Source organism: Cupressus sempervirens, chromosome 5 (assembly GCF_028749045.1).
Source record: "Cupressus sempervirens isolate cs-2001-9-10 chromosome 5, ASM2874904v1, whole genome shotgun sequence".
NCBI classification, from domain to species: Eukaryota; Viridiplantae; Streptophyta; class Pinopsida; order Cupressales; family Cupressaceae; genus Cupressus; species Cupressus sempervirens.
The window spans coordinates 584477890-584502932 of record NC_143122.1 but is presented as its reverse complement, the minus strand read 5'-3'; the positions used below and the strand labels follow the sequence as shown (position 1 = coordinate 584502932).

Below are 25043 nucleotides of genomic sequence, written 5' to 3'. Positions count from 1 at the left end.
TGACTCTAAATTCTAGACAATGTCAGACCATGTTTAAATTTGATGGTCATCGATATGCTATTTCCAATACTATGTTAATGTTATGCTTGGCCTAGACTTTGATTTTTTGTGAAGTTTGTATCATTTTAACACTCAATCATGCTTGATTCCAAGCTTTTCTAATATTAAGCTCATCATGATTATATGAAGAATATATGTCAAGCGAGTAGTTATTATTGTCATGACTCTTATAATTCTAATTGCGAAGCTTCTAAAATTGAGTTGTGTTTGAGACTCTTTCAATTGAAGAATAGTTGAATACTTAGAATTATATCATATTTGTAGTGATACTAGAAGTAGAGAGATGAATGAGAAGTATGGGAGAGTATTTGCATTATCTTCTAAGTGTTTATGGATACACACAAGAAATCATTTAAATATTGTAATCTGTATGGTATCTTATTGCTTGGTTCTCATTTCAACAATGAAAGGACTATGGAAAACTATGCTTATTTTGTAGGGTTGTGCTTATGTTTTATATATGCTATTGGATCTAGAATTCTTAAGATCATTTTGATTTTTACCAAAGTTCTAAGGGCATTTCCTTAGTGTTAAAGTTCAATCCAGTGTTTCCTTCCTCTTCCTAAAGTTCATGAAGAGTTATCTTCTTTCAAAGGTTCTTCAGTGGTTTGAAATTAGGTCTCATAGCCAATAAACTTCCCATGTACTCTATAAATTTCTAAGCCACAAAACTTATGATCAACATGCTCCAAAATAAGAAACCCAAGTAGGACCTAGCTAAGAAAAGCTGGTAGACAAGCATGCCCCCTCAAATAGGTCCACTTGCAATGCCAATCAGCTCTTGAGTGACCAAAAGAGCTAACCACAAGTTATAATTGAGTCTGGCTAAAGAGAAGGCATGATAGGCATCATTATGTGTTCTCATTAAATACTTTAACATCCAATTAAGATACAATTATACCCCTAGACTTGAGCCTACAATGGTCTTTCCAACTACAAACTACTATGTAAACTTCAAGTTCATAGAAACTTTGGATACTTAACAAATATGTTTGAAACAAATTTAGAACCTTTCTTCATTGTCCCAGATTAAACCAAAATGAAGCATATTATTGAGCTAACAAGACTAAAAACCTCCAATTTTGTTCAGTAAGTTTTAGTTCAAGAAAATTAAACTCAAATAATTTTAAAGGGTCATAAATGCATTAGAGGCCAACAAAATCGAGTGATCTTTGCTCTTAAATAATCTATGTTGTAGTCTGAATTCATAAACAATGATGAAATTACATAAACAAACTCTAGCATTATGAATTGTTGAACAACTGATTTAGATAATTATGTATAAATATTGGTGTTGTTTTAAAGTACCTGACTTGGTATTTCCTAAAAATCAGAGCAACTACTACCACATATTAGCAATAAAATTATGTTTTTGAAATAAAAGAAACCAAATAAAGGGGGTTGGCCCATTACAAACAAGTTGGATGACTACCAGCAGATAACCATCAGAACATAACCACCTCTAAAGCTCTCTAAAACAAGAACAAAAGTCCATACTATAATTATAATAGTAACTATAGGCTTAAAAAAAAATGCCTATTAACAAGCAACATAAGTTTATACTATAATTATAAAAGTAATTACATGCTTTAAACAAAATGCCTGTTAACAAGCTAAGTCACTTAACAAAAACAAAGGCATGATAGCCTTAAAACCGAAAAAGTCAATAAACTAACGAATTAACAGCATGCAAAAAATAAAAGAAGAGGGGAGCCCTTATAATTTCTTGACCTCCTTCTTCCCTAGAAGGACATTCGCCCAGTCTTCTGCTAGGAAGTCAAAAAGAAGCTTGGAGTCCTCCTTGAGTAGGTCCCCTTTGGCATCCTTCAGTAGGCATAGATTGGTAGCCACCGCATGAGTGACTTTAACTGTAAACTTGTTTAACAGTCCCATTCTTTCCTCCAGCACCTGGATTCTCTCTCATAGCTCATTACAAACCTTATCTTAATTGCCCAAATGTTCGTCCCTGCCAGCCTGAGTATCCTACACAATAAGGGGGTTAGTGGCCTTTTTGGAACCTGCCTTAATAGGGGAGGAGATCATAACGAGGGAAGGCACAATGTCCACCATTTCGGGGAATTGATCTTTAGTTAGGTCCACACACCTAGGAACAACCATCACCAAGACATGCAACACCTCCTTATTCTCCTTGTCATTACCCGAGTTCAACCTAGAGGAATCAAAAATCTCCTCTTCAACCTCCTACGTACCTCCCACTCCAAAGTTAATAGTTTTCTCCTTCATTCTTCTTTTGTGGCAGCCTGAATCCTTAGAATCTGACTCCTCCTGCGAGGCTCCCTCCCTTAACTTCCTCTTAGCCTAAGACTTGGCCAACCTCCCTGACCTCCTCCTTCTCCTTCTCCCATCATCCTTTGACTCTGTCTACATTTTCTCCTTACCTTTTCATTTTTTCCCTCTAGGGGAGGGATTCACTGGGGACCCACTAGGATAGGGCTGAGGGGTAGGGGCTCTAAGACCTATAATCCTAAGAGGGACCATTTAGGGCTTGGGGTTTGGGTGAACAGGGATATCAACTTCCACAATCCTAGGGGAGACTAGGGCAAGGTGAAACTGATACAACCTAAAAATTAAACCCTGGTGTAGAATAGTAAAATTAACCCCCCTACTCATTTTATCTTTCATATCAACAATAGTATCCTCAAGACCATGCAACAAGAAGAAGGAAAGTGAAAGAAAATCACAGTGTCAGAAATGATTAAGAAGAGGAAAATGGTAGTAGTAGAAAACTCCATACATTCCTTCTAGGGTAAGATATTTCATCAGAATCAGACAAACCTCATTCAACAGGTCAGGCAGTTTCTCCCTCACGAAACCCCCACTATGCCGAACTAGTTCCTCGCTCTCCACAAAGAAACATTGCAGACTTGTTTCATTAGTCACCCATGTCACCTTTTGCCATTTTCTTCCCCTCATTGCCAAGCCTTTCGCCATAGAAATCACCTCCTCTGGAACATGAAATGAGACACCATTAATTGTCACTTTGTGATTCTCCCATGAGTTAGCAAATTGCATAGAACAATTCTCATCGTGACCATTAAGACCCTCCATGAATGAGAAAAAATTGCCTCCTTCAGTAAGTACCAAACCACGAGCTTTCTCACACTATCATCGATCATAGCTAGTTCAATGCGCATCAAGTTACCTCCCATCTCTATAATTGTTTTCTCTCCTCTCTCTCTATTCAAAGCCCAGCCCCTAAAAAATACTTCACTCTTAGAAAGATAAAACCTTAAAAAGAGATGATAATTATAATTAATAGTAATAATGAATCCTGCCAAATTGGTGGAAAGATCGTGTGTCGATCACCACGATCTTTCCTCCAATCATTTCCATCATTCCCAACATGCCACAAATCTATAAAAAAAGAACTTTCTTCTACATGGCTTACAATGATCCATAAAGGGAAATGAATAAAAAATCCCCCATTTCAAACTTCCAATTTTCGGGCCATGAGTTATAATTATTGCTTATACCCAAGCCTTTTCTCCTTACCACATAAGCATCAAGTACATATCATCCCTGTCAGGTCAACAACATTAGACAAATTAACTAGCTAGGATTCATCATTATTTATTTCTTTATTCACTAACTCCCTAAAAAATTTGGCAGAGAGTTCAAATTCCTCCAACCTTTTAGCCCTTCTAGCTTTAAGCCAATCACCGCCATATCATTAGCTGCACTATTTCCCTCTCAAAAAATGTGATTCAAATCAAACCTATTAAGGGTGGATAATAGGTACTTGATATCATCAATAACACTTTTGATAGCTCATCCCTCCCGCATATTGTCTTTAACAGTCTCAATAATGACTTTAGAATCACCTTCAACTTGCACATCTCACCATCCCACACTCAAGACAAACTTTATACCCTAGTACAGAGCCATCACTTCCACAAAATTATTTGAAACTTTCCCTAATGGACCAGCATAAGACAACAACATCCTTCCCTTATAGTCCCTGATAATCCCTCTCCTTGTTGATCCCTCCTTTCTGGCAGCAGTATTGAAATTAAGTTTGACCCAGTTAGCAGGCGGGGGTTTCCATCAAGTTCTCTTTCTAGCCATAAGATTAGAGTTGTCAATCTCCATAATCCCATCCATCAATGACCAACACTTCACAATTCTAACCTCTAGGGTAGAGGGGGGCACCACTGGTTTTCTCCAATTGTTCCATCTAATGTTATCAACTATCAATTTGAAGACCATATCAACAGTGACCTTCACCTCCCTTTCCTCATTTCTAAACACCCTATTATTTTGTTCCTTCCAAATACCCCAACACACTTGGGGGGAAATAATCTTCCACAGATTGATAAGAAGGGGTGGGTGAAGGGGCCTTGCTAGTTCACCAAATGCCCCATATCCTTGTTGAACACCCAATTCACCTCTAACATCTGAAGAATTTTCCCCCACACCTTAGACATAGAGCTGCAATGTAGAAATAGGTGGTTGATTCTCTCTTTCTCCCTCTTACACATACATCATCTATTAGGTATTTGGAACCCCCTCTTCCTCAAGTTGTCAATAGTGAGAATTTTCCCATGGATAGTGGTCCACCAGAAAATGCTGATTTTTGGGATTAAATGGTTAAACCAAACATTTCCCCAGTCATTAGATTCAAGAGATTTATCAAACATTAGCTTGTAGGAAAATTTAACCAAAAATTCCCCAGCTGAGGTGGCCCTCCAAATGAACTCATAAGTCCTATCTCTTCCTAGGATCCTATACTCTTCTAGCAAAGAATTCAGCTCATTAGTCAAGGCCCTTCTTATCAAATCATTCTATTGCAACCTCATCTTCTTCCATTTTCTTCTTAGGCCAATATAGTTTGCAACCATACTATCCCCCATGTCTTGGAGGTTATATCAGAGAGACCCAAACTTTTTTTTTGACAAAGGTTTATCTATAAGCCATGGATCCTCCTAGAAATTGATCTAGTTACCATTCCCCACAAGCCACCTTACTCCCTAATTCAAAAGGGTTCTATTTCTCATGATTGTACCCCAAATTTTAGAGCCCATAGGAAGATATTTCTCCACATACAATGACAGAAATTAAGATTACCAAGGTACTTAGCTCTCATAATATTACACCAATTAGAATCTCCCTTCATTAGATTCCACCCCATCTTTTGGAGAAACACATTATTCTGATCAGTCATCTTCCTCACTCCCAGTCCTTCCCTATACTTAGGTTTATAGACTATATCCCAATTGACCAAGTTTAATCTTATCTTCTCGCTTCCCTTAGACCAAAGCAAGTTATGTTGAATTTTCTCCAATTTATTAGCCATACATTGAGTAATTTTAAATAGGGATAGGAAGTACACTGGTAATCCTTGGAGAGAGGAGATCAAAAGTTGTAGTTTACCTACACTACTCAAAGTTTTGCCTTTCCATCAAATCAGCTTTTTCTCCATTCTTTCCAAAATGTTATTCTAGAAGTTAATACTAACCTCTTTCATAGTTAAAGGAAGACCCAAATAAGTATCTGGTAACTCGGCAACATTACAAGCTAGAATATTAACAGTCCTTTGTTGTAGGTCTAGAGGGGTATTAAAGAAGAACACTTTACTTTTGTCAAAATTGATCTTCTATCCTACATTCATAGCATATATCTCTAGCACCAACTTCCAAGTTCTTTCTTAACACACTGAGGACTCCCCACTAAGGAAGGTGTCATCCATGAATTGTTGGATCACTTTAGGAGGTAAAGTGGATGCAAGTTTAATCCCTTTGATTATTTCCCCCCCCCCCCTCCCACTTTCTCATGAATGCTCTCCCCATAACTTCAACCACCATAATAAATAGGTAGGGAGAGATAGGGTCACCTTGCCTAAGACCTCTTCTCCCCCCCCCCAAGTTTCCCCAAGATGAACCATTAACCATCAAAGAATAGTTAATAGTTTCCACCATTGATTTTACCATTCTAATAACCTTCTAACTTAGGCCAATCCTTTCCATAACTTTATACATGAATGTCCAATTAATCCTATCATAAGCTTTAAATATGTCCAGTTTCAAGGCCATACTAGGATTACCACTTTTCTCCATATAGTGCAAAACTTCATTCGTCGTTATAGCCACATCTAGGATTTTTCGTCCTAGGACAAACCCATTCTGGGTTTTCCCACTAAAATTATGTAGCATTGACTTCAACATATTCCAAATAATTTTAGAGAAAATCCTATAGTTGGTGTTACAAAGGATTCTTGGTCTAAAGTCAGAGAGAACTTCCAAGTCTTTCACTTTGGGAATTAGAGCAATGAAATTTTTATTGAGCTATTTGAGAAGCTTCCCAGTCCTAAAGAAGTCACAGGCCACCCAAAGGAGATCTAGCTTGATAATCTCCCAAAAGTTCTGAAAGAACGCCAACAGGAAACCATTAGGAGCCAGGGATTTATAAGCTTTCATGGAAAACACAACTCTATGGACTTCCTCCTCAGTCACCATCTGCACAAGCTCTTCATTCTCCTTAGTTGAGATCACCGAGGGCATAGTCTTAATCAACCACCATCAATCCTCCTCTCTAAAGTCCCTCTATTCTTCCTTCAAATAATTACTAAAGTAAGTCATCACCCAGTTCCGTATCTCTTCAAGTTTGTTTAGCTTCACATTATTGCCATCTTTAATGCTATCAATAATGTTTCTCCATCTATTGATTGAAGTAGATCTATGAAAAAATGAAGTGTTCCTATACCCCACTTTAAGCCATAACTCCCTTCATCTCTATTTCTAGTAAATCTCCTCTCTACTTAAAGTTTCCTTCCAAACTTTCCTATATTTCCCCTCTTCCTGGTTCATGTTATCCATTGGTATGCCTTCCCCCATAGCTTTTGGGAGTTCAACTAACTTCCCTTCCACCTCCACCTTGGTCTTAAAAATGTTCTGAAATACCTTTTTTTCTAGGGTACAACATTTCTCCTTACATTGTCTAGTTTAACAGAGATTCTATATATTTTTGTCCCTTCTATTCTTATCCCCCACCACTCAGCCACTCTAGAGATGAAATTAGGATGAGATTTCCATATAATTTCATATCTAAAAGGTCTTGGGCCCCCCAAGGAATCTTCTTTCCAATTAAAAGGGATTGGGGTGTGATCCGAAACCATCTTGGGTAGTCCTGTAAGAGAGGATGAAGTTAATCCTTCCCACCCTGTTAGGACCAAAAGTCTATCTAGTTTGACTTGGTTCAAGTCAACCCCTTTTCTATTATTTGACCATGTAAACTTCACACCATGCATCTCCATATCCAAAAGATCATTATTATTTATAAATTCAACCAGATCCTTCATACTATTAGCAAAATCAATCATTCCTCCAATTTTCTTGGAAGGGTACATGGGCGAGTTGAAATCTCCCATACAAAAGGTATTCTTGTTTTGAGAGATAAAAACTGACAGCTCCTCCCATAAGCTATGTCTAGCATTTCTTGTGTTAGGGGCATAAACATTATTAATATTCCATTTCTTATCACCTATCCTATGCTTAGTAATAAGATAGAACTTTGAGCTATAGATTAGACTACCATTACCAGCATCTGGGTTCCAAAAGGTAGTCACCCCTCCTAAAGCACATTTTGCTTCACTATAACAAAAATTTTCCCTAGGCCAAACAAAACTTTCCATATTCACCAAGTTAACCATAGACATTTTAACCTCCTAAACGAGCTGAATATCGATTTTCTAGTTTGCTAGTTAATGTTTGAGGACAAACTACTTATGAGGGTTGTTCAACCCCCTCATATTCCAAGATAGAAAAATCATTTCCCACCTTTTTTTAAGGATTCCAAAGTGGCCTGCTTGCCACTTGCCACCTCCCTAGCCAACTACTTGGCTTTCTTAGTTTGTTTACCTAACTTTCCTAGATCCAACTTCAAATCCACAATCACTTCAGGTTTCCTTGAAACCCTTTTCTATCTTCTCTATGCTAACCACTTCTCTTCTTTATCTTCCAATGAGGCTAGATCCACCATCTTATTTGGAAACTCCTCCTCATTCCAATGAAGTACTCTTGCAACCTCTCCCTTCTCCATAGCCTTGTCGATGCCCCCTCGAAAGACCTCCTCAATTACTAGGTTCCTTGAAGGGGTACTAAGAAGCTCCTCAATACCTTGTAAAAAGGGGAAATAATCAATTTCTTCTTCCTCAAAACCCTTCGTCTCCCCTCCCTGTGTGCAAAGTAACTCTGACCCCCGGAGTGAACCAAACATCCCCTCCAGCTCCTCCATTCTTACCTTCCCTATCCCATTTTGAGGGTTATCACTCTGCACCCTCCTAGAGGGGGGAGTCAACTCCTTATCCTTATCCTTCTGAGGATTCATTTCTTCAAGTTCCCTCCTTAGAGAGAGAGAGTCACCTCCTTGTCACCCTTAAGAGGCTTGTCCACTTCCCTTAAGTCCTTAGCAAGAGCATCTCCCTTAATTTTCTTCTCAGCCATCCTATCTAACTTCTTATAGTCGACAAAAAAATTCCTAAAAGACAAGCATTTCTAACAAAACACACTTGCATTCTCATAAAAAATGGGTTGAATCTTGTTACCCCACTTCAAGCTCAGAATGATAGACTCTGGTAATGAAGTACCCATTGCCACATTATCATTGAACCTTGCAAAGACCAATCGAGATCTCTACAAAGTAACCAAATCTGCTACCACAAAGTGCCCAAAGGAATCCCCAATGGATTTCAAGATCCTTTCATCCTAGAACTCAAGAGGAAGGCCTAGTAACTTGACCTAGATCAGAGCCATCTTATTTAGTTCTTTTTCCAAATCTAGTGTCAGATTCCATTTAGCCACCACCAAGCTATGCTTTCCATATGACCAGAAGCCTACCATCACTATTGTCATATCCTTTGCTGCCTTGAATTTAAAATAGAATAGGCCTCCTGACATGGTCGAGACCATAACACTTCCCTTCAGCTTCCATCTTTGACTCACCCACTTTTGGACCATCTCAATCGATGGGCGGAAGGAAACAAATCTATCAATGAGACAAAGTTGCAGATTGGCAGACACATTGTCGACCAAGTTATCCTAAACTACAATTTCCACTCCCTCATCACTACTAATCACTTTGGGAGCTTCCACCAGGATGAGAGCCTCCTTCTCACCAAGGGCCACTTCCTTCCAACCCAGAGCCTTGGTTTGGCTCGTTTGAATCTCTTGGCCGACTAGCAAAGCCATTGACTCCACCAACATCCCCCAATAGGATGAACGATGTTGACATTCCCTTGGGTAAACCCAGTCATAGTCAAAATGAGAAGCAGGTCTGGGCAAGGATCTAAGGCCAAACCCGATCCCTCGAGAGCATCCACACTCATCCAAAATTCAAAATATCTCTCAAATGGGAAAAATGGAAAAAAGTTATAGAAGAAGAAATTTTTTTTATCCTAAAGAAGAAAAATAATGCAATAAAATTATGTTACATGGATTGTAGTAAGAATGACTTTGTAATTCAAAATTGAAAGAGATGCCACAACATTGAATGTGGATTCAAAACACAAGCTCTCAAGATATTTCAGTATTAACATAACGTATATCTCTCGTATGTAGGTATCTACTCTTGTCCAAAACCAGTAGCTTTCAGATAGCTGAAGTAGTTGATTTTACATCTTCATATGGCACATCACACATCCTATGTAGAAGGACAAGTACTCTTGCAATTATTTTTTTGATAATAAGAGCTTGTGGGAAAAACTTATTTGGTTTCATCATATGAATAGTTTGGATTACATTACTAGGCTACATCAAATCCAATGATTACATATAGGCTAAAGATAAAGTTCATAAAATATACATCTCAATTAGTATGAAAAAGTAAAGCTAGGGTGAAGCTGACCAGTATGAAGATTGATTTAAAACCTATTATATATTGCAGATGCTTTTGATAAGGATTTGGGGAATGCTACTGCTACTGATTCTCCTATTGCCATCAAAAATTCTCTGTTGTTTATGGTTCTGATGGTCCAGTTCCCAAGAATCATTCTAAAAATTGGAGGAGGGGAGAGGTTCTACTGCTCATCAGATTTGAGGGGTGAGGTAGATGATTGCTCTGTTTGACAGGAAATGGTGTAGTGACAAATGGGACAATCTTATATTATAAGGATGTCATAGATGGGAAAAGAGAAGAAGGTGGTCTTTCCTATTTTATGGAGCTAGTATTTTGACTTCGAAGATTTTAAATTACAGCAAGAATTATCATTGAGCCAAGGCTGATTTTAAGAAAATCGATACATGAAGTCATCTAGTTTGATTTCTTCATTCTTCTATGTGAATTTATGGTTTGATCATGCACACCTTCAAAATTCTTATCGTAGACTCGAGGGGTGAAAGAGTGAGAATTCACTGAAGAGATAAAATCATGTTGTCTTGTACTTGGAGATAGAACTATTAACCTAGGGCAAATTGATAAAATTCACTATCAAGGAAGGCCATACCAAGACTCCAATGTCATTGGTTATTGGCTATAATGGAGTGTATGTTGAGAGTAGTAGTGATGGCGGCACTAGCAATGTGATGGATGCAGGGAAGGAAGCTTCCCGATGCTTCTCATTTGGTGCATAGTTTTTACTAATTTTTGTTAATAAATTTTAATTTTCTACTTGCCTTTTTCCCAACGACTAATAGAAAAATAGATAACTATCTATTTTAAACTTTTAAAATGCATATAAATTTATAAACTATAGAAGAAATCTTTATGTTTGAAAAATTCTCAAATACTATTGGCACTGAACAAAAGCAATAGTATCCTGTCGGAGGCAGGAACTAATAAATTTTTGGGACAATTAACTGAGCAAACATGCTTTTGACCTTGAACATGCATGACAAGTAATAAATAATATGATATTTCAAAAATATCCTCATGTCTAGATTTTTCCTTAAGATACGGGAGTTTGAAGGAAAAAAAATTGGTGCGCAAATTTGAATGGGAAAAAACTTGAAGATGGATTTTGGATCGTTTGATTTGAACATTCATTCATTTCACAATTTAATTTGCATTATTTTAAGTGTCCAAATTTGGTGGGTATGGATAATCATAGTTTTTATTATAGAGTAAAAATTAGTCAAATGACAAAAAATTTAAAATTAATATATAAAAATATTTTCAAAAATTTTACATTAAGAGTTATATACATGTTAAATAGTAATTTTAAATGATTTTATTTGATTTGCAAATTAGCTTTTGTTAAAAGTTCATTTTAAATTTTTAGATTTTATCAAAAGTTCATACATCTTTTTAAATGAGTTTTAGAAAAAAAGTAGACACAAAAGAAAAACTTATTTATATACTTTCATCTATTTGAAATTTAGAAATAATTGTATATATAAAAGTTAATGGTTTTTTAAAATTAAAATTAATAATGAAAATTAATGAAATTCTCTTCCAATAAGTTTGGTTTCAGGCTTTCAATATCCTCTAAACAATAAAAATAACATATTATTGAAAACTTATTCAATTTGTTAAAGAGACAATATAAATTCATAATATTTTAGATAATAATAGTTTTAGTATTTAGCAAGAAAATATAGCCATAATTTGCAACTACTTTATTCTTTCAAGATTAACATTGCAAGCTTTATTTTTTAATTTTTTTTTAAATGGACAGAGCCACTATATATATTATTAAAATAAAAATAGGTTCAAGGGTTCATTCGGGAAAGAAGCTGAAAGAAAACCCAAAATCCTCACAGAATACAAAAATGCCAGGAGATTCCATACAAAATGTCAAACTCATCATAAGACCTTAGACTCCTAAATCATTCAGCCAGCCAAAAACCTCGCCATTTTGAGAATTTTCTTCGCCTTTCCAACTAGAACTCTTTGATTTTCCAATGCCTACTTCCCTCTCTACCACCATCTGTAGAAGTCCCCCTAGCACCAGAAGACTGCCTTGTCAATTGCAAAGGCCCTTGAGGTGAGCTTAATGATTGTGAAGGAGTGTGAAGTTGTTCACAAAAGATTTTTGAACATACTTGAGAAGCAAACATAAAGCAAGAGCACTGCCACATCAACAAGCACTAGATTATGTGTTTCACAAAAGGAGAAATATGTCGTCGATAGAGATCAACAAAATGATGATCAGTAATTGAAGCAACACATTCTGTACACACATTAGATGTCAAGTAGTCCTCAACTGGGATATCTAATTTGTTCTTGCACTATTAATCTCTTTGCCCTTTGTAACCATCAAGTCTCATCTTCCAGAATAGCTTGGTAGACCTAGCCAATATGTAAAGCCCAACTTACCAAAAAATAACATTTCATAATTGCATTATTCAACAACCAGTTTATACATGCTCTCTTCCACAAGAAAATATCCTGCCAAATAATTGCAAATGTCACTATAATTCTTGTCTTCAGAAAAAGCCAAACTTCTAGCCAAATTTGAACACTTTTTGGCTGAGACAATAAAGCTATGAAACTTTTGTGTACATTTAATTAGCCTCTGCAATTAACAAGCCTCCACCAGTGCTTATCTCCAAGCAAGAGCAAAAACTTGGTTTGTCTTATTCAAATTTCTCCCTAGTAACCATAACCTAAATTATCCATAGGATTTCTAATAGGCATAGCTGATGTTGGCTCTTGATTTAAAAGTTTTGAAAATGACCAGGAAACTAGATGAATGCATCTAAGGCTAGCAAATTCCTATGATAGATACACTTGACTACAATCTTGGGCCAAGAATAAGGCATAACTCCTTCTTCACTTCAGGCTCTGCAAGACCTAGGCGGGTTAACTTTGAGGTTCTAATATATGGTACTAGTGCAATTAAAACATAAATCTAAACCTATTTACTATAGATGAAAACCCCTTTATCACCTAATAACTCATGCAATAACATAGATCTACAGAAGCTAGATGGAAATCTATGAACTTCATAAGCTGAGTGAGGGTTAGACTTTTCAGCTCTTCAACATGAAAGGGAAGAACATTTGATAAATGATGTTGAATTCAACAAAACCCCTAATATGCAGCAGCATGAACAAGTGATCCTATAATTGACCAGTGCCTAATCCATTGGGCAATTCTATGAATCAAATACATACATACATGTACTTGAGACATATTCGTATCTTTAGATATTTGATCTATCCATTCACCTTTTAAATAGACATCTATGTTCAATCTAAATCTCATTCTTACATGATATCCTCATCAGTAAACTTGCAACCCTGTTGATTTCTCTAAAGCATTTACATAATCCTTTGAGTTATAAACAACAATGAAACAACATACAACCTTAAGGCACTACAACTATGACCTAGGCTCTTTGTTCAAAGATCATAAAACATTAAAGATCATTGATAAAGGAGACAAGATTCAAGGTGAAACTCAACCTGCTATTCTTTGTATTAATTTCCTTGAAATAATACATTCATATGCATGCAATCAAAACATAGAAAACACGTAACAGATCTGAACTAGTTGTACTATCTTCATTACTGTTGTTCATAAAACAGAATTATGCTAAAAGAATGGTGTCATAGTATGGGAACACATCAAAACTGGAACCAAAACTTGGTATCACAGCAGTGAGTGGTTTTTCTCTCCAAAGACTAGAACCCTTACAATTGATGAAAGAAAGAAAGATATAGAAGAGGATGAATTCCCAGTTCTAATTTATGCCTGACATGTGTCCACTTGAAATTCCATCTTCTGCAACTGAATAACCTCTCTCTTCTTTCTACCCATCTGATCTGATATGGTTTTCATCATCATCCTGTAACTGATTTGAAAATATCTTTGTTGAAATGATGAAAAATTGTGTCACAAAAAATCTAAATTGCATCATGAAAATTCTAGTAAAAACTTTGGGTTAACTAATTTGAATGTGACCAAATTTGACCCCAACTATATTTTCACTATCTTTTACCCACATTCAAGTCATTGCCATGCCAGAAATCAGTTTTGAACTTCAAAACCATAATACAGTTGCAAATTATGAATCTGGAACAAAACCTCTTGTATCTTGAATAGACTGCTTCTTGTGTAAAAACTAACCTCACAATTGAAAAGTTCATCTTCTCCTGATTTTAGCAATATATAACATTGCTATGTTAGCCTACAAGAAACCCCTTGAAAGTCAATTTGAAAAAATGTACCCCCTCTGCTATATGACTCAAGTCTGCAACACTTAATTCAAAAATTTTTAAAAGTCCTTTTGGATTTAAAAATCTTTGAATGTGCATACTTTGTGAGAAAAATAATTTTAAATCATTTTTAAAAATATCTCATTTTCTCTCAACCTTGGACCTCAGGTCAAACTTGGTTTGATCGGACTGCCACATGGCAACCTTTGATTGGCTCACCAAGTCACCACATCATCACCTAAGCGCGGCCCGCTAACACGTGTTAACGTCCTTCATACCCACATTCCTTATCTGGTAAGTGTCTTTCTTTTGTGGAAATGCGCAAACCATTGGATGAGGACATGTGTCACTTGGCCCACCAAGTCACCACATCATCACCTAAGTGGGGCCCGCTAACACGTGTCAGCGTCTCGCATACTCGCACTCCTTATCTGGTGAGCATCTTTCTTTTGTGGAAATGCACAAACCATTGGATGAGGACATGTGTCACGATCCTGTTATTCGCATATGAACCTACGGTCGATTGCCACCCCACTACCACATGGCACACGCCCACATACCTGCATTATTTAATTGGTGAGCACTTCCATCTTGCGGACATACACCAACCCTCCGATCTTGACACGTGGAACCATCTCATGCCATCTTCGTCTTTGGTGCCATGTCATCACATGCATCATTTTGTCTAAAAGTTTGTCTCTAATGACCTCCAACTAGCATTCACGTCCAAATTGGTCATGAGGGCCCTACATGCAAATGGCTTTTCAAAACTCTTTGTCTTTAGACATTTTACAATCCATGTCAAATTTTATTTAAACCCCTTAAAACTCCCCACTTGGTGAATGTGGGATAAAAGGTTTGAATTGTTTCTTCTCTTCCTAATTTGTCCTTTTTGTTTTACTCCCTTTCCTTTATGATTCTTGAAAATACCTCCATCTTTGCAAATATCTTTCACACTGGACCAAGAGAGAAATTCCACATCAAAATTTTAAATGGCATTGGGTGGAATTGCAAGCGAAAAACCATATTATTCACATACAAGCTGAGACGGAACAATAAAGATTGCATTTGCACCCTTCTCATTGTTCCTGCCTCCATTTTGTTTACGTGAGCTCCTTTGATAAGTGGCCATCTTCTTTCCCATGTCATGGGCCTGGCTCCCTCTATGTTAAACTCTCCTCCTTATTCCAATGCTATCTATCCTGTGTTGGGTGTGAAGGTGAGAAATCCACATCCTTATGTGGATCTTTCTATACGTGGACGTGGGCCTCTTTATCAATGCCTGCGTAGGTACCCTTTGTCTTCTTGCAAACTATTTTTTTATAGTCTACCTCTTCCAACATTTTAAGTCCCTCATGCACATGCAGGTTCCTCTCAAGATGGGATGCTTTCCCCTGTCTACACTCTGAGTCTGTTATGGCACCATTCTCTTGGCGTGAGTCTTTGGTTTTGCCATGGGGTGTCCTTTGAAAAGCTGGGGCTTCATTGCAGGCTCCACCTTTGTCCAATGCATGGACTTCTCTCATGTGCTACCTCCTCTCAACTAAGCTCCCTTGACTCTCCTCTTACTTTTCTGCGGATTTCTCATCATTCATTTCCTTTGTGCATTGGCATCTTCTATTATATTTGCCTTACAATACCTTGGTTTTTTGGAAATGCTTATACTTTTCAATGAAGAGTTTCTTGTAGGATTATTTAGTGTAGGATTTATGTAGTTATGCTAAGCAATATTTGAAAGGAAAACACATGTAGAGTCTATCTCCCTTGCATCAATGTTAAGGTCAAGAACTTGTAGCTTCCCCTATACTTTCAATTTAGAGGCTCTTCTTGTGTTGAAAAAATCCCCCTCACATTTAATCCACCTATATTCACAACGCAATCTCTGGCAAAGCTTTATATCCTCACCCAATCTAGATGAAACAATCCACTTTTAAAATGGTTGTTTATTATTTAGAACCACATTAATATTTGTCATACTTCCTTTCAAGTATATTTTAATGGATTTTGCATAGGCCTCTGTTTAACTTTAGCTAGCACTTGTCCCATTTCAGACCTTGCATGAAAAGGAGGTTGTCATATTTCTTCTTAGTTTGTAATATAGCCACCATCATAACCATTTCCTCATTAAGCCTTCCTTCTCATTAAAACTTTGTTCCCTCCTTACAAATGGTATTTGATTTTTTTGTTAGAATAATGAGTTTGTTGACACCTAAACATTTATGAAGTTTTACATTTATTCATTAGCTACTGCCATAGATTTGTAAGTTTTCTTCCTACTGAGAAGTCCTCCATTTTATTTCCTAGATCTGGAACTAATGTATATCATTCTCCTTCATCTAATGTCCCCAAGCTATATCACATGTAATCTTTCCTTTTGGCACTTAGAAAAATGAGACTTCTCCAAGCACAATTCTTCTATTGGCTGCCATATTCTTTTTCAAGTTGAATCACCCAGCCCTCTTTTTTTTATCCCTTCAGAAGTAGTATTCAATTTGGCATTTTTTCTCGCAAATAGTTGCAATTAAACTTGTTCTACATTTAGATTCCATGCAAGTAAGTGCTCACTCACCCAATAGGCTCTTGACAAAGAAAGATTGCCCTTGAGTACTCAAGTAAGATCTGGCTTCACTTTAAACACTGATGAACACTCAAGATCATTGATATTGCCTTTGCATTGCAACATTTTAATAAATCAAAATCATTCTAACCCATTTTAGTCACTTTGAAAACTCGAGCATGCCTTATCAATCAAATGGACTTTAATCGAGCCCCAAGGTGGGTCCAGCTAAAAAAATATTATTTTCAAACACCTAAACCATCAAACTGATCCACTGGTCACCTCGTACTGTTTCAAAACACATTCAAGCGCTGAGCAATCATTCAAAACTTATTTTACCACCATTTTGTAAATTGTCAATTTAATGCCAAAGGGTCCTTTGACCGGCCTTAAAAAACTGACTAAAACACCTGATCAGGCTCTAAAAACTGGCACGTTGATTCTTTGTTCCACATAATTTTACCATGTCGAATCTCGTCTCATGAAAAATTCAGGGTCAAAAGATATTGACCGTCAAAGTGGACCTCTTAGAACTGCCTGCAAGAAAATAAGTTAGAAAACAATAAATTGGGTTCAGATTTGGCTTTGAAAACTGGGCAAATTGACACTTGGGGGCATGAAAATTGGGGCGTTAGTTCACTATCACAAGGAGAGTATAAATCCACAATTTGGGCTCATGAAAAATAACTAGACGCGTTTGGCGAGCGATCAAAGTGGGCTATGCAGATTTTGCAAACTGGAAACACTGATAGAAAATATTTTTTGCAAACGGAATTGACCTAGAAAAGTGTGCATATGGATTCACCAAGACTTAAAAACTGGCACACTTGAAATATTTTTAGAGTACAACATAGTGGTACAATCCATTCAATCTCACCTATCACAGATTTCATGTTATGACATCACAAATAGGGGTTCTGACAAATCTGCAAATGCTAACACCAGTAAAAGGCTAGAAATTGTATTTGGATTCACATTTGAAAACTGATCAAACGGATTCATCATAAGCTCAAAATTGAAATGTAATAAGTCTATGACCTCTTAAATGCAATGAAAAAGAAATTTCAACATTTTGGTCAATTCGGTCAAAGTTATAACAAGTCAAATAGGGCTTCCTAGAATTCTGAACATTGTGCATCAACATGACAACAATGAATGGCCAACTTTGAGGGATTCAAAACTAGTCAAACAGATTCAAAACAACTTGAAATATGAAACATAGGCTCTCTAGTATGGACACTAAATACTCCCAAAGAGGTGAGTCATGAAATGTTATTGGGTGCGAGATATTCAATGACAAACACAGCCTCTTGTCACTGTTTGACACTTAGGTGAAAATGAAGATTTGACAATTACTCAAAACAAGACTTCACAAAATGGCTCAGAACAACAACTTAACTACATGGACTGAGTGGATATACTAAATGAATGGTGTTAGAAACATTAAACACCTCATGGGCCTCAAAAGTACAATCGGGTACATATGCATTAAAGAGCGCTTATAGGGCTTAATTTTCTTAATGGTGCTCAAAATCGAGGCTTAAATTTTGAGTCCCAATAGCCGGCTCTGGTTCGTTGATGTCAGCAACCACAACATCAGATGTTTAAAATGTCTTTGCCACTGATGTTGCATGCTCCAAGCAACATCTCACCACCTTAGTTGGATCAATTATTCCTGCAGCCATCAAATCTTCATAATTTCCAATAGTAGCATTGCATCCATATTTGGGATTATCATTGGAAAGAACCTTTTCAACCACAACACTTCCATTTACCCCAGCATTCTTTGCAATTAATTTCACAAGGTAGGTCAAAGCTCGTTTGACGATGCCTGCACCAACCTTCTGCTCATCATTTTCAAGTGTCTCTCTAATAGCATCCACCTTTGAAGCAAGCCTCAAGAGAGCACACCCTCCACCAACAACAATACCTTCCTCAACAATTTCCTTTGTTGCATTCAAGGCATCCTCCACTCTTAGCTTCTTTTTCTTCAACTCTGTCTCTGTCTGTGCACCTACCTATATAACTGCAACTCCCCTGGATAGTTTAGCAATTCTTTCATTCAATTTTTTTTTCTGATAGTCTTGTTCTGCAACCTCAATCAAGTTCTTAATTTGAGCAACCCTTTTCTTAATAGCCTCCTGAGTGCTTCCATCACCAACAATTGTTGTTGTATCTTTCATCAGTACTACCTTGGCGGTAGTTCCCAAAACCTCATTCCCAACTTTGTCAAGGGTCAGTCCCAGTTCATCTCTAATGATAGTACCTCCTGTCAACATGGCAATGTAATCCAAATATTGGCTTTTCCTTTCTCCAAACCTAGGAGCCTTCAAAGCAACAATCTTTAAGCCAACTCGCAGCCTGTTCACAACAATTTTATTGTTGTTATTATTTAGTGATTCATAGAAAATTTTTACTTATCATTATATTAAAATAATAATGATATTTTTTTTCAATATTTCTATTAATTATTTTTCACTAAATGACATTTGAGTTAGGGACAACAATTGCTTATTTCACATATTGAACTATTTTAGTTAGTGAATATATTTCTATAATTTCTTAACTTGATATTATGGTCTTTAAGTTGATTTTATAATATTTCTATCTTTTAAACACTTTAAAATGTATCTTTTTTTGGGTCTTCACACTACTATTTTATGTGAGAAAAAAGAATATTGCTAAATATTTTTATAATAAGCTATGTATATATTTTTGTATTGTTACTTAACTTTCATAAGATTTTTTAAAGGATGATGTGTAACATGAAGTTAGTTCTAAGAAATTGGTTAGAAGAGGTGATAAAAGAAGATTTATAAGAATCACTAAAATCTACACACTACACATAAAAATCCTACTCCATATATTATAAGAAGCATAATGTCATCCAAAATGTCACTATAATCTAAAAACACAAAAAAAAAATTTAACATTTAAAAATAAATAAATAAATCAATGCAATCAATATAGGCATTAAAAAAAAAAATGAGAAAATAATCTAGTCAATAAAATTATTAAATCTATCTAATGTAAATTAAATTTGGCCACTAGAATATGCTTGTCTGTCATTTATTTTAACAATGTCTAGAAGCTCAAATATACGTACGAAAAAGAAGAAAGCTTTAGTGGGACTGTGATTGTAGATATTACTCTGCAGACCATCACAAGAAATGTGACTATCCAAAATAAACTAATTTTGCTAACAGGTAGGTGAACAAATATGTGTTTGACCTTGAACATACACTATCAAGTGTTCACAAATGTACATTTCTAACAAGGCCCACACTTCCTCATTTTCTCACTTGTGACTATTTAGTCATATAATAAATGAACAATTTAAACATCACATATTAAAATTTCTAGACTAAAAGTATTACATAGTCAAATTTAACTTATTTTTCAAGCTTAATTTCTTCCTTAGTGTGTGAGGTTTAAGAGTGGCCCATAATAAAGCATCTTCTAGATAAGATTTGCTAAATAATATATAAGTGCACATATGCTAGATTTAAAAAGATGGAAATTCATTCATTTAACAAGATTATTTGCCCTCTCTTTAAGGGGTGTCCAAATATCATGGAGAATGGATGGTTATAATTTTGATTTATAGAATACAAGCCTATTAGTTTTTAGTAATGGACATACCTTTAATTTAAGGTTTTAAAAAATAGTTAATATATATTTTATATTTTATATTTTAAATATCGAGAATATGTAGATCAATTAGTAATGGTAGCGTAAGACATTGATTAGATTCTACTTTTTTTATCATGTAGTAAATACCTAAAGGTGAGATTAAGATTAAATTAAAGTTTTAGGTCATTGTTACAATTTACGTGATAGTTAGCACTTGATTTAGTGACATAGTTAGGCTTAGCATCATTCTTAGATTAAAAAAATAGTTAAACTTAGGGTTATAGTTAGTGTTAGTGTTAGAATTAGGGTTATGCTTTAACTTTTGTTTTTAAGGGTTAGGGTTAGGATTATGGTTTGGATTAGCCATTATGGTTATTGTTATAATTATGATCAGGGTTATGATTTACATAAATTTAGGGCTAAGGTTAGAGTTTGGATAAGGGTTAGGATTAGGATTAGAGTTCATATTATATTTCTAGTTAGGGTTTACATAATTGTTAGTGTTAAGGTTTAGGCTATGGCTAGATGTGTGGGTTATAATTAGGGTTAGATTAATGGGTAGGGTAAGAGTTAAGGGTTATTCTTATAATTATGGTGAATGTTAGAATTTACATAAAGTTTAGGTCTATGGTGAGGATTTGGGTTAATATTAGGATCAAGGTTACAATTTTTGTTAGGAATATAGCTAGGGTTTAGGGTTAGGATTGAGATTATGGTTTACATAATGGTTAGGGAAAGGGTTTGAAGTGTGACTAGATTAAGGGTTATGATTTATTGTCAAGGTGACAATTTATATTGTGGGGAGGTTATGGGTTAGGAGTATGATTATGGTTACAATTATTGTTCACTTAATGATTAGGGCTAGGGTTTTGGGCATGGCTAAGGTGATAGTTAGGATTATGATTAGGGTTTATGGTTAAGGCCATCGTTTGCAACATTATTAGACTTTTTGTTAGTAATATAGTTAGGTGTAATGTCACCCCTAGGTTAGATAAATAGTTAGGGTTGGACTTAGTGTCATGGTCATATTTAGGCTATGACATAGTGTTAGGGTTGAGGTTAGAATGAGGATTATGATTTTATTTAGAGTTTAGGGTTATGGTTATAATCATGCTCAATGTGAGGGTTTACATAATATTTTGGGGTTAGGTTTTAGATTAGGGTGTCACTTGTATAGTTAGGATTAAGATTAGGATTAGGATTAGGATTATGTTTAGGATTGTGATTATGGTTATAGTGCGAATTTACACAATATGGGTACAATTAGGGTTCATGATATGGTTAGTCATGATACTTAGGATTAGGATTAGGTTTAAGGTGAGGGTTATAGTTATGGTTTGAATTATGGTGAGGATTTAAGGTTTGGATTATGGACCACCACAAAGAGCATATTCAAAATCTTCCTTGTTGGTGAAACTAAACGAAGGCAAAATCAACTTGCCCCTTAATCCTTCATTTTCCTTTCACTGTAGTTTGAACCATTTTAATTTTTGGTGTGTGCCCCAAAAAAAATTCTACAAGCATATGTTCCATCAAAGAAATTGAATGCTTCACCAGGGCATTAGGAATGTGGATTTCATACTTTTGATGTTGAAAATCCTTTGAGCAGGTGATGGGTGAGAAAGAAGACTTATCAGTGGGTTTGACCCCAAAAAGAGACAACCATTTTTGGGCTGGCCAAGGAGTCATGTAAAAAAATTGTCTCACCTACAATGTCAAGTTGAGGATCTTCAGGCACCATGAGGGGGTCACCTTAGTCCCATTTGCTTCTTCGTCTTCAGTTACCTCGCTTGCTCTTCCGACACGTGTCAGGCGCTCGGCAGCAGCCCAAACTGTGGGGATTACAACTGCAGCTTCACACAGACCTACGGCAACGGCTCACAGGTCATCCAGGATATCTCCACGGACACACTGGCCGTCGCTTCACAAAAGATGGCGGATTTTATTTTCGGCTGCTCGGAATCTCGGACGGGGCTTATCACCTCCGTTCCCGGTTTGGTCAGGTTCGGTAGGGACTCGCTCTCGTTTGTTTCACAGACGGCCGATCTGTTCGACAAAACCTTCGCTTATTGCCTCCCCTCGTCTGCATCCACGAGCTACCTTCAACTCGGCAAATTGGCCCTTTCTTCCCCTGGCTTGTACTTGACGTCCCTGCTGACAAACGCAGAAAACCCTTCGTTCTATTACGTGGGATTGAATGGAGTCTCCGTTGGAGAAGACCTCCGCGTGAGCTTGCCTGCGATGGACGAGTCGACCGGAGAAGGGACAATTATAGACTCGGGAACTTTCATCACTTGGCTGGTGGAGCTCGCATACGCTTCTGTGAGAGACTCTTTCGTCCGCCAACTGTCCAATGTCACTCGAGCTACGCGGTACTCGATATTCGATGCGTGCTTCAACATTCCTTCTGAAGGAATCGCGGTGCCGCAGATCACGTTGCATTTTGATAACAATGTGGACGTGCCTCTTCCCGCTGATAATTATTTGTTTCCCGCAAACGAGGAGGGGTCGGTGGCATGCCTGGCTTTCGCTTCACCTCCGACCTCCTCCGATTCGGGATTATCCATTTTTGGGAGTTATCAGCAGCGCAACTTCCGAGTGGTCTATGACATTGCTGCTTCTCGACTTGGTATCGTTCCTGAGACCTGTAAAGCTCGTTAGATCATGAGGTTACATCCGTAACTAAGGCTGCGGTTTTCTTAATAAAGTACTATTATTATTTCAATGTTGCGAGTACTTATTACATAATAGAGTTTGTTGTTCTAATTGTTTTAGAGTTACTGTAGTAACGATTTCATATTAATCTGTTTAAGGTAAATCATTCAAATTTTATAAGATTGGTAATATTACAGTTGTAAATTTGATCTAAAATGTGATGTATATTTGTAAGTTTGGTTGATTTTGATGTGTATGTTTCAATTAAGTTTCATTCTTATAATAAATCTTAAATTGGTTAATCAACTTTAAATTTAATATTTTGATAAATTTTATAATAATGAGAATTGTCATAATTTCTAATTTTCATTAATATACAAATTCTATTTTTAAGCCAAGAGGCTTTTACAGTGGGCTTTTTTGGATAAATTTGACAGGCATATGACAGTTCTAATTTAAATAACAATATTGTTGGTAAACATATTTGTCACGGTAGAATTTGCCCAATGGAATGTGTGTGGCAAACCGTTCACAACAGTTGGATAGGCCCTTGATATCCGGCCTTCCTCTGCGTTTAGAGGGGCAGCTCCCTTGTAAGATGAAATTTTGAATTTTTCAATAAAGATAAGAAGAACTTAGAAAATAGGAAGGAAAACCATTGATAGCGAATGCACCACATGCCTTCAACATTTTCATAACAATGATGTAACTATTAATGAGAGCAATCAAGGACTATGCTTGAGAACTTTCACCAACACAATGCTAATTCGACCATTCATGAATACTCACACCATACCATGAAAATACTCATAAATGAATCAACACCTCAACAATTTAGACTCTTAGAAAGAGAATGCCCAAATGTACTTCTTTTATTTCTTTGCACCAAGAAAGTAAGAAATAATTGATTACAAAAACAACAATTGTACACACTTTCCAAAAATTGCTTTGTTATCAGAGCATAAGTGTTCCCTGTATCCAAGTCCAAAAAAAAAAGTCCCTTTTTACATTGATTTTAAGGAATTTATAGCCAATCTAGAATAACCAACTTTTTGGGTTCATAACTACCCAAAAAGTTAGAGTTTGGACTACTTGAAGATGGTTTGTAACCAACTCTAACCCTTGAAGCTTAACTACAATTAGAAAAACCAAAACCAGAGATAACTCTAAAGTTGACCTTTTTTACAAAATATATAAATAAAATTTTAAGACAACTTTAGACAAATATACTTCTAACTTTTAACTATGCCCATTGATATTCCCTGAACTTGTCCTTTGATCTGTAGGTTATGCCAGCAACTAAGCTTTCTTCTCCTTCGACCTTTCATCACTTCATCACCTGAATAGTTGAATGCGATACGAGGTAGTCATGCCATGAATGAGCTTGGCTTCGTTTCTCTATCCATGAGCTTTGAAAAAGATTTGAATCTAGCATGTGCTTTATTCTCAATTTTAACCTTCTCATTTACACGGCCATAGATGTATCACCCCAAATTCTTGGTTAAAGTTTATGTAGATTAGATGAGCTTCATCACTTTATGAGATCTTGGAAAAAAATCTCCCTAATCAACAAACCATATGTCTCGATCATTCTTCCATAGAACCAATCATTTTTACAAAACTCTATCATGCCTTCTCTCCATTATTGCCTCTAGAAACTTCTCAAACATTGAAAACCACAAGTCATCATTCTTAGAAGGAGTCAGAAACAGGTTTGAATCTAGAAGGTCGAGTGAAAAAGCCTCCACCACAAGAGGTAAATTAGGACCCTCTTCTTGTGTATCAAAATGTATAAGCTTCTATAATTTATTTGTATCTATTATAGAGAGGCATCCCGTTGAGACAACAGACTGAATATTTCTCCTTATAATCTCTACTAAAAAGCCCACATGCTTACTATCAGTGCGAGACCAATCTTTGGTTAAGCTCTGCTAATAGTACTCAGATCTATTGTAAGGAGCCAGAGCATCAATCTTTGAATAGCTTATTATCCTTCATGAGTAGACTAGTCATGCTCTAAAAGTGGC

The 25043-nt window shown here is 36.3% G+C and overlaps 1 protein-coding gene and 2 pseudogenes across 2 annotated transcripts in view; 2 read left to right on the top strand and 1 right to left on the bottom strand.

Moving 5' to 3' along the window:
- LOC149557279 (tuliposide A-converting enzyme 1, chloroplastic pseudogene) overlaps positions 1 to 25043 on the top strand; it is a 54288-nt pseudogene that overhangs the window by 15329 nt on the left and 13916 nt on the right. The window lies entirely within an intron of this gene.
- Positions 18246 to 20022, bottom strand: LOC149557281 (ruBisCO large subunit-binding protein subunit beta, chloroplastic pseudogene; annotated as a pseudogene).
- LOC149557280 (aspartyl protease family protein 2-like) lies at positions 21974 to 23022 on the top strand. Its single transcript, XM_089830183.1, has 2 exons — positions 21974 to 22050; positions 22143 to 23022. The coding sequence occupies exons 1-2, from the start codon at positions 21974 to 21976 to the stop codon at positions 23020 to 23022; spliced, it is 957 nt and encodes a 318-aa protein (XP_089686309.1).

What these genes read in the sequence shown, in the direction of transcription:
- LOC149557280 (XM_089830183.1), top strand. Translation starts at nt 21,974, where the DNA reads ATGGGTGAGAAAGAAGACTTATCAGTGGGTTTGACCCCAAAAAGAGAC. An exon ending in TGGGCTGGCCAAGGAGTCAT is followed by an intron (nt 22,051 to 22,142) that starts GTAAAAAAATTG and finishes CTTCGTCTTCAG; the next exon opens with TTACCTCGCTTGCTCTTCCG.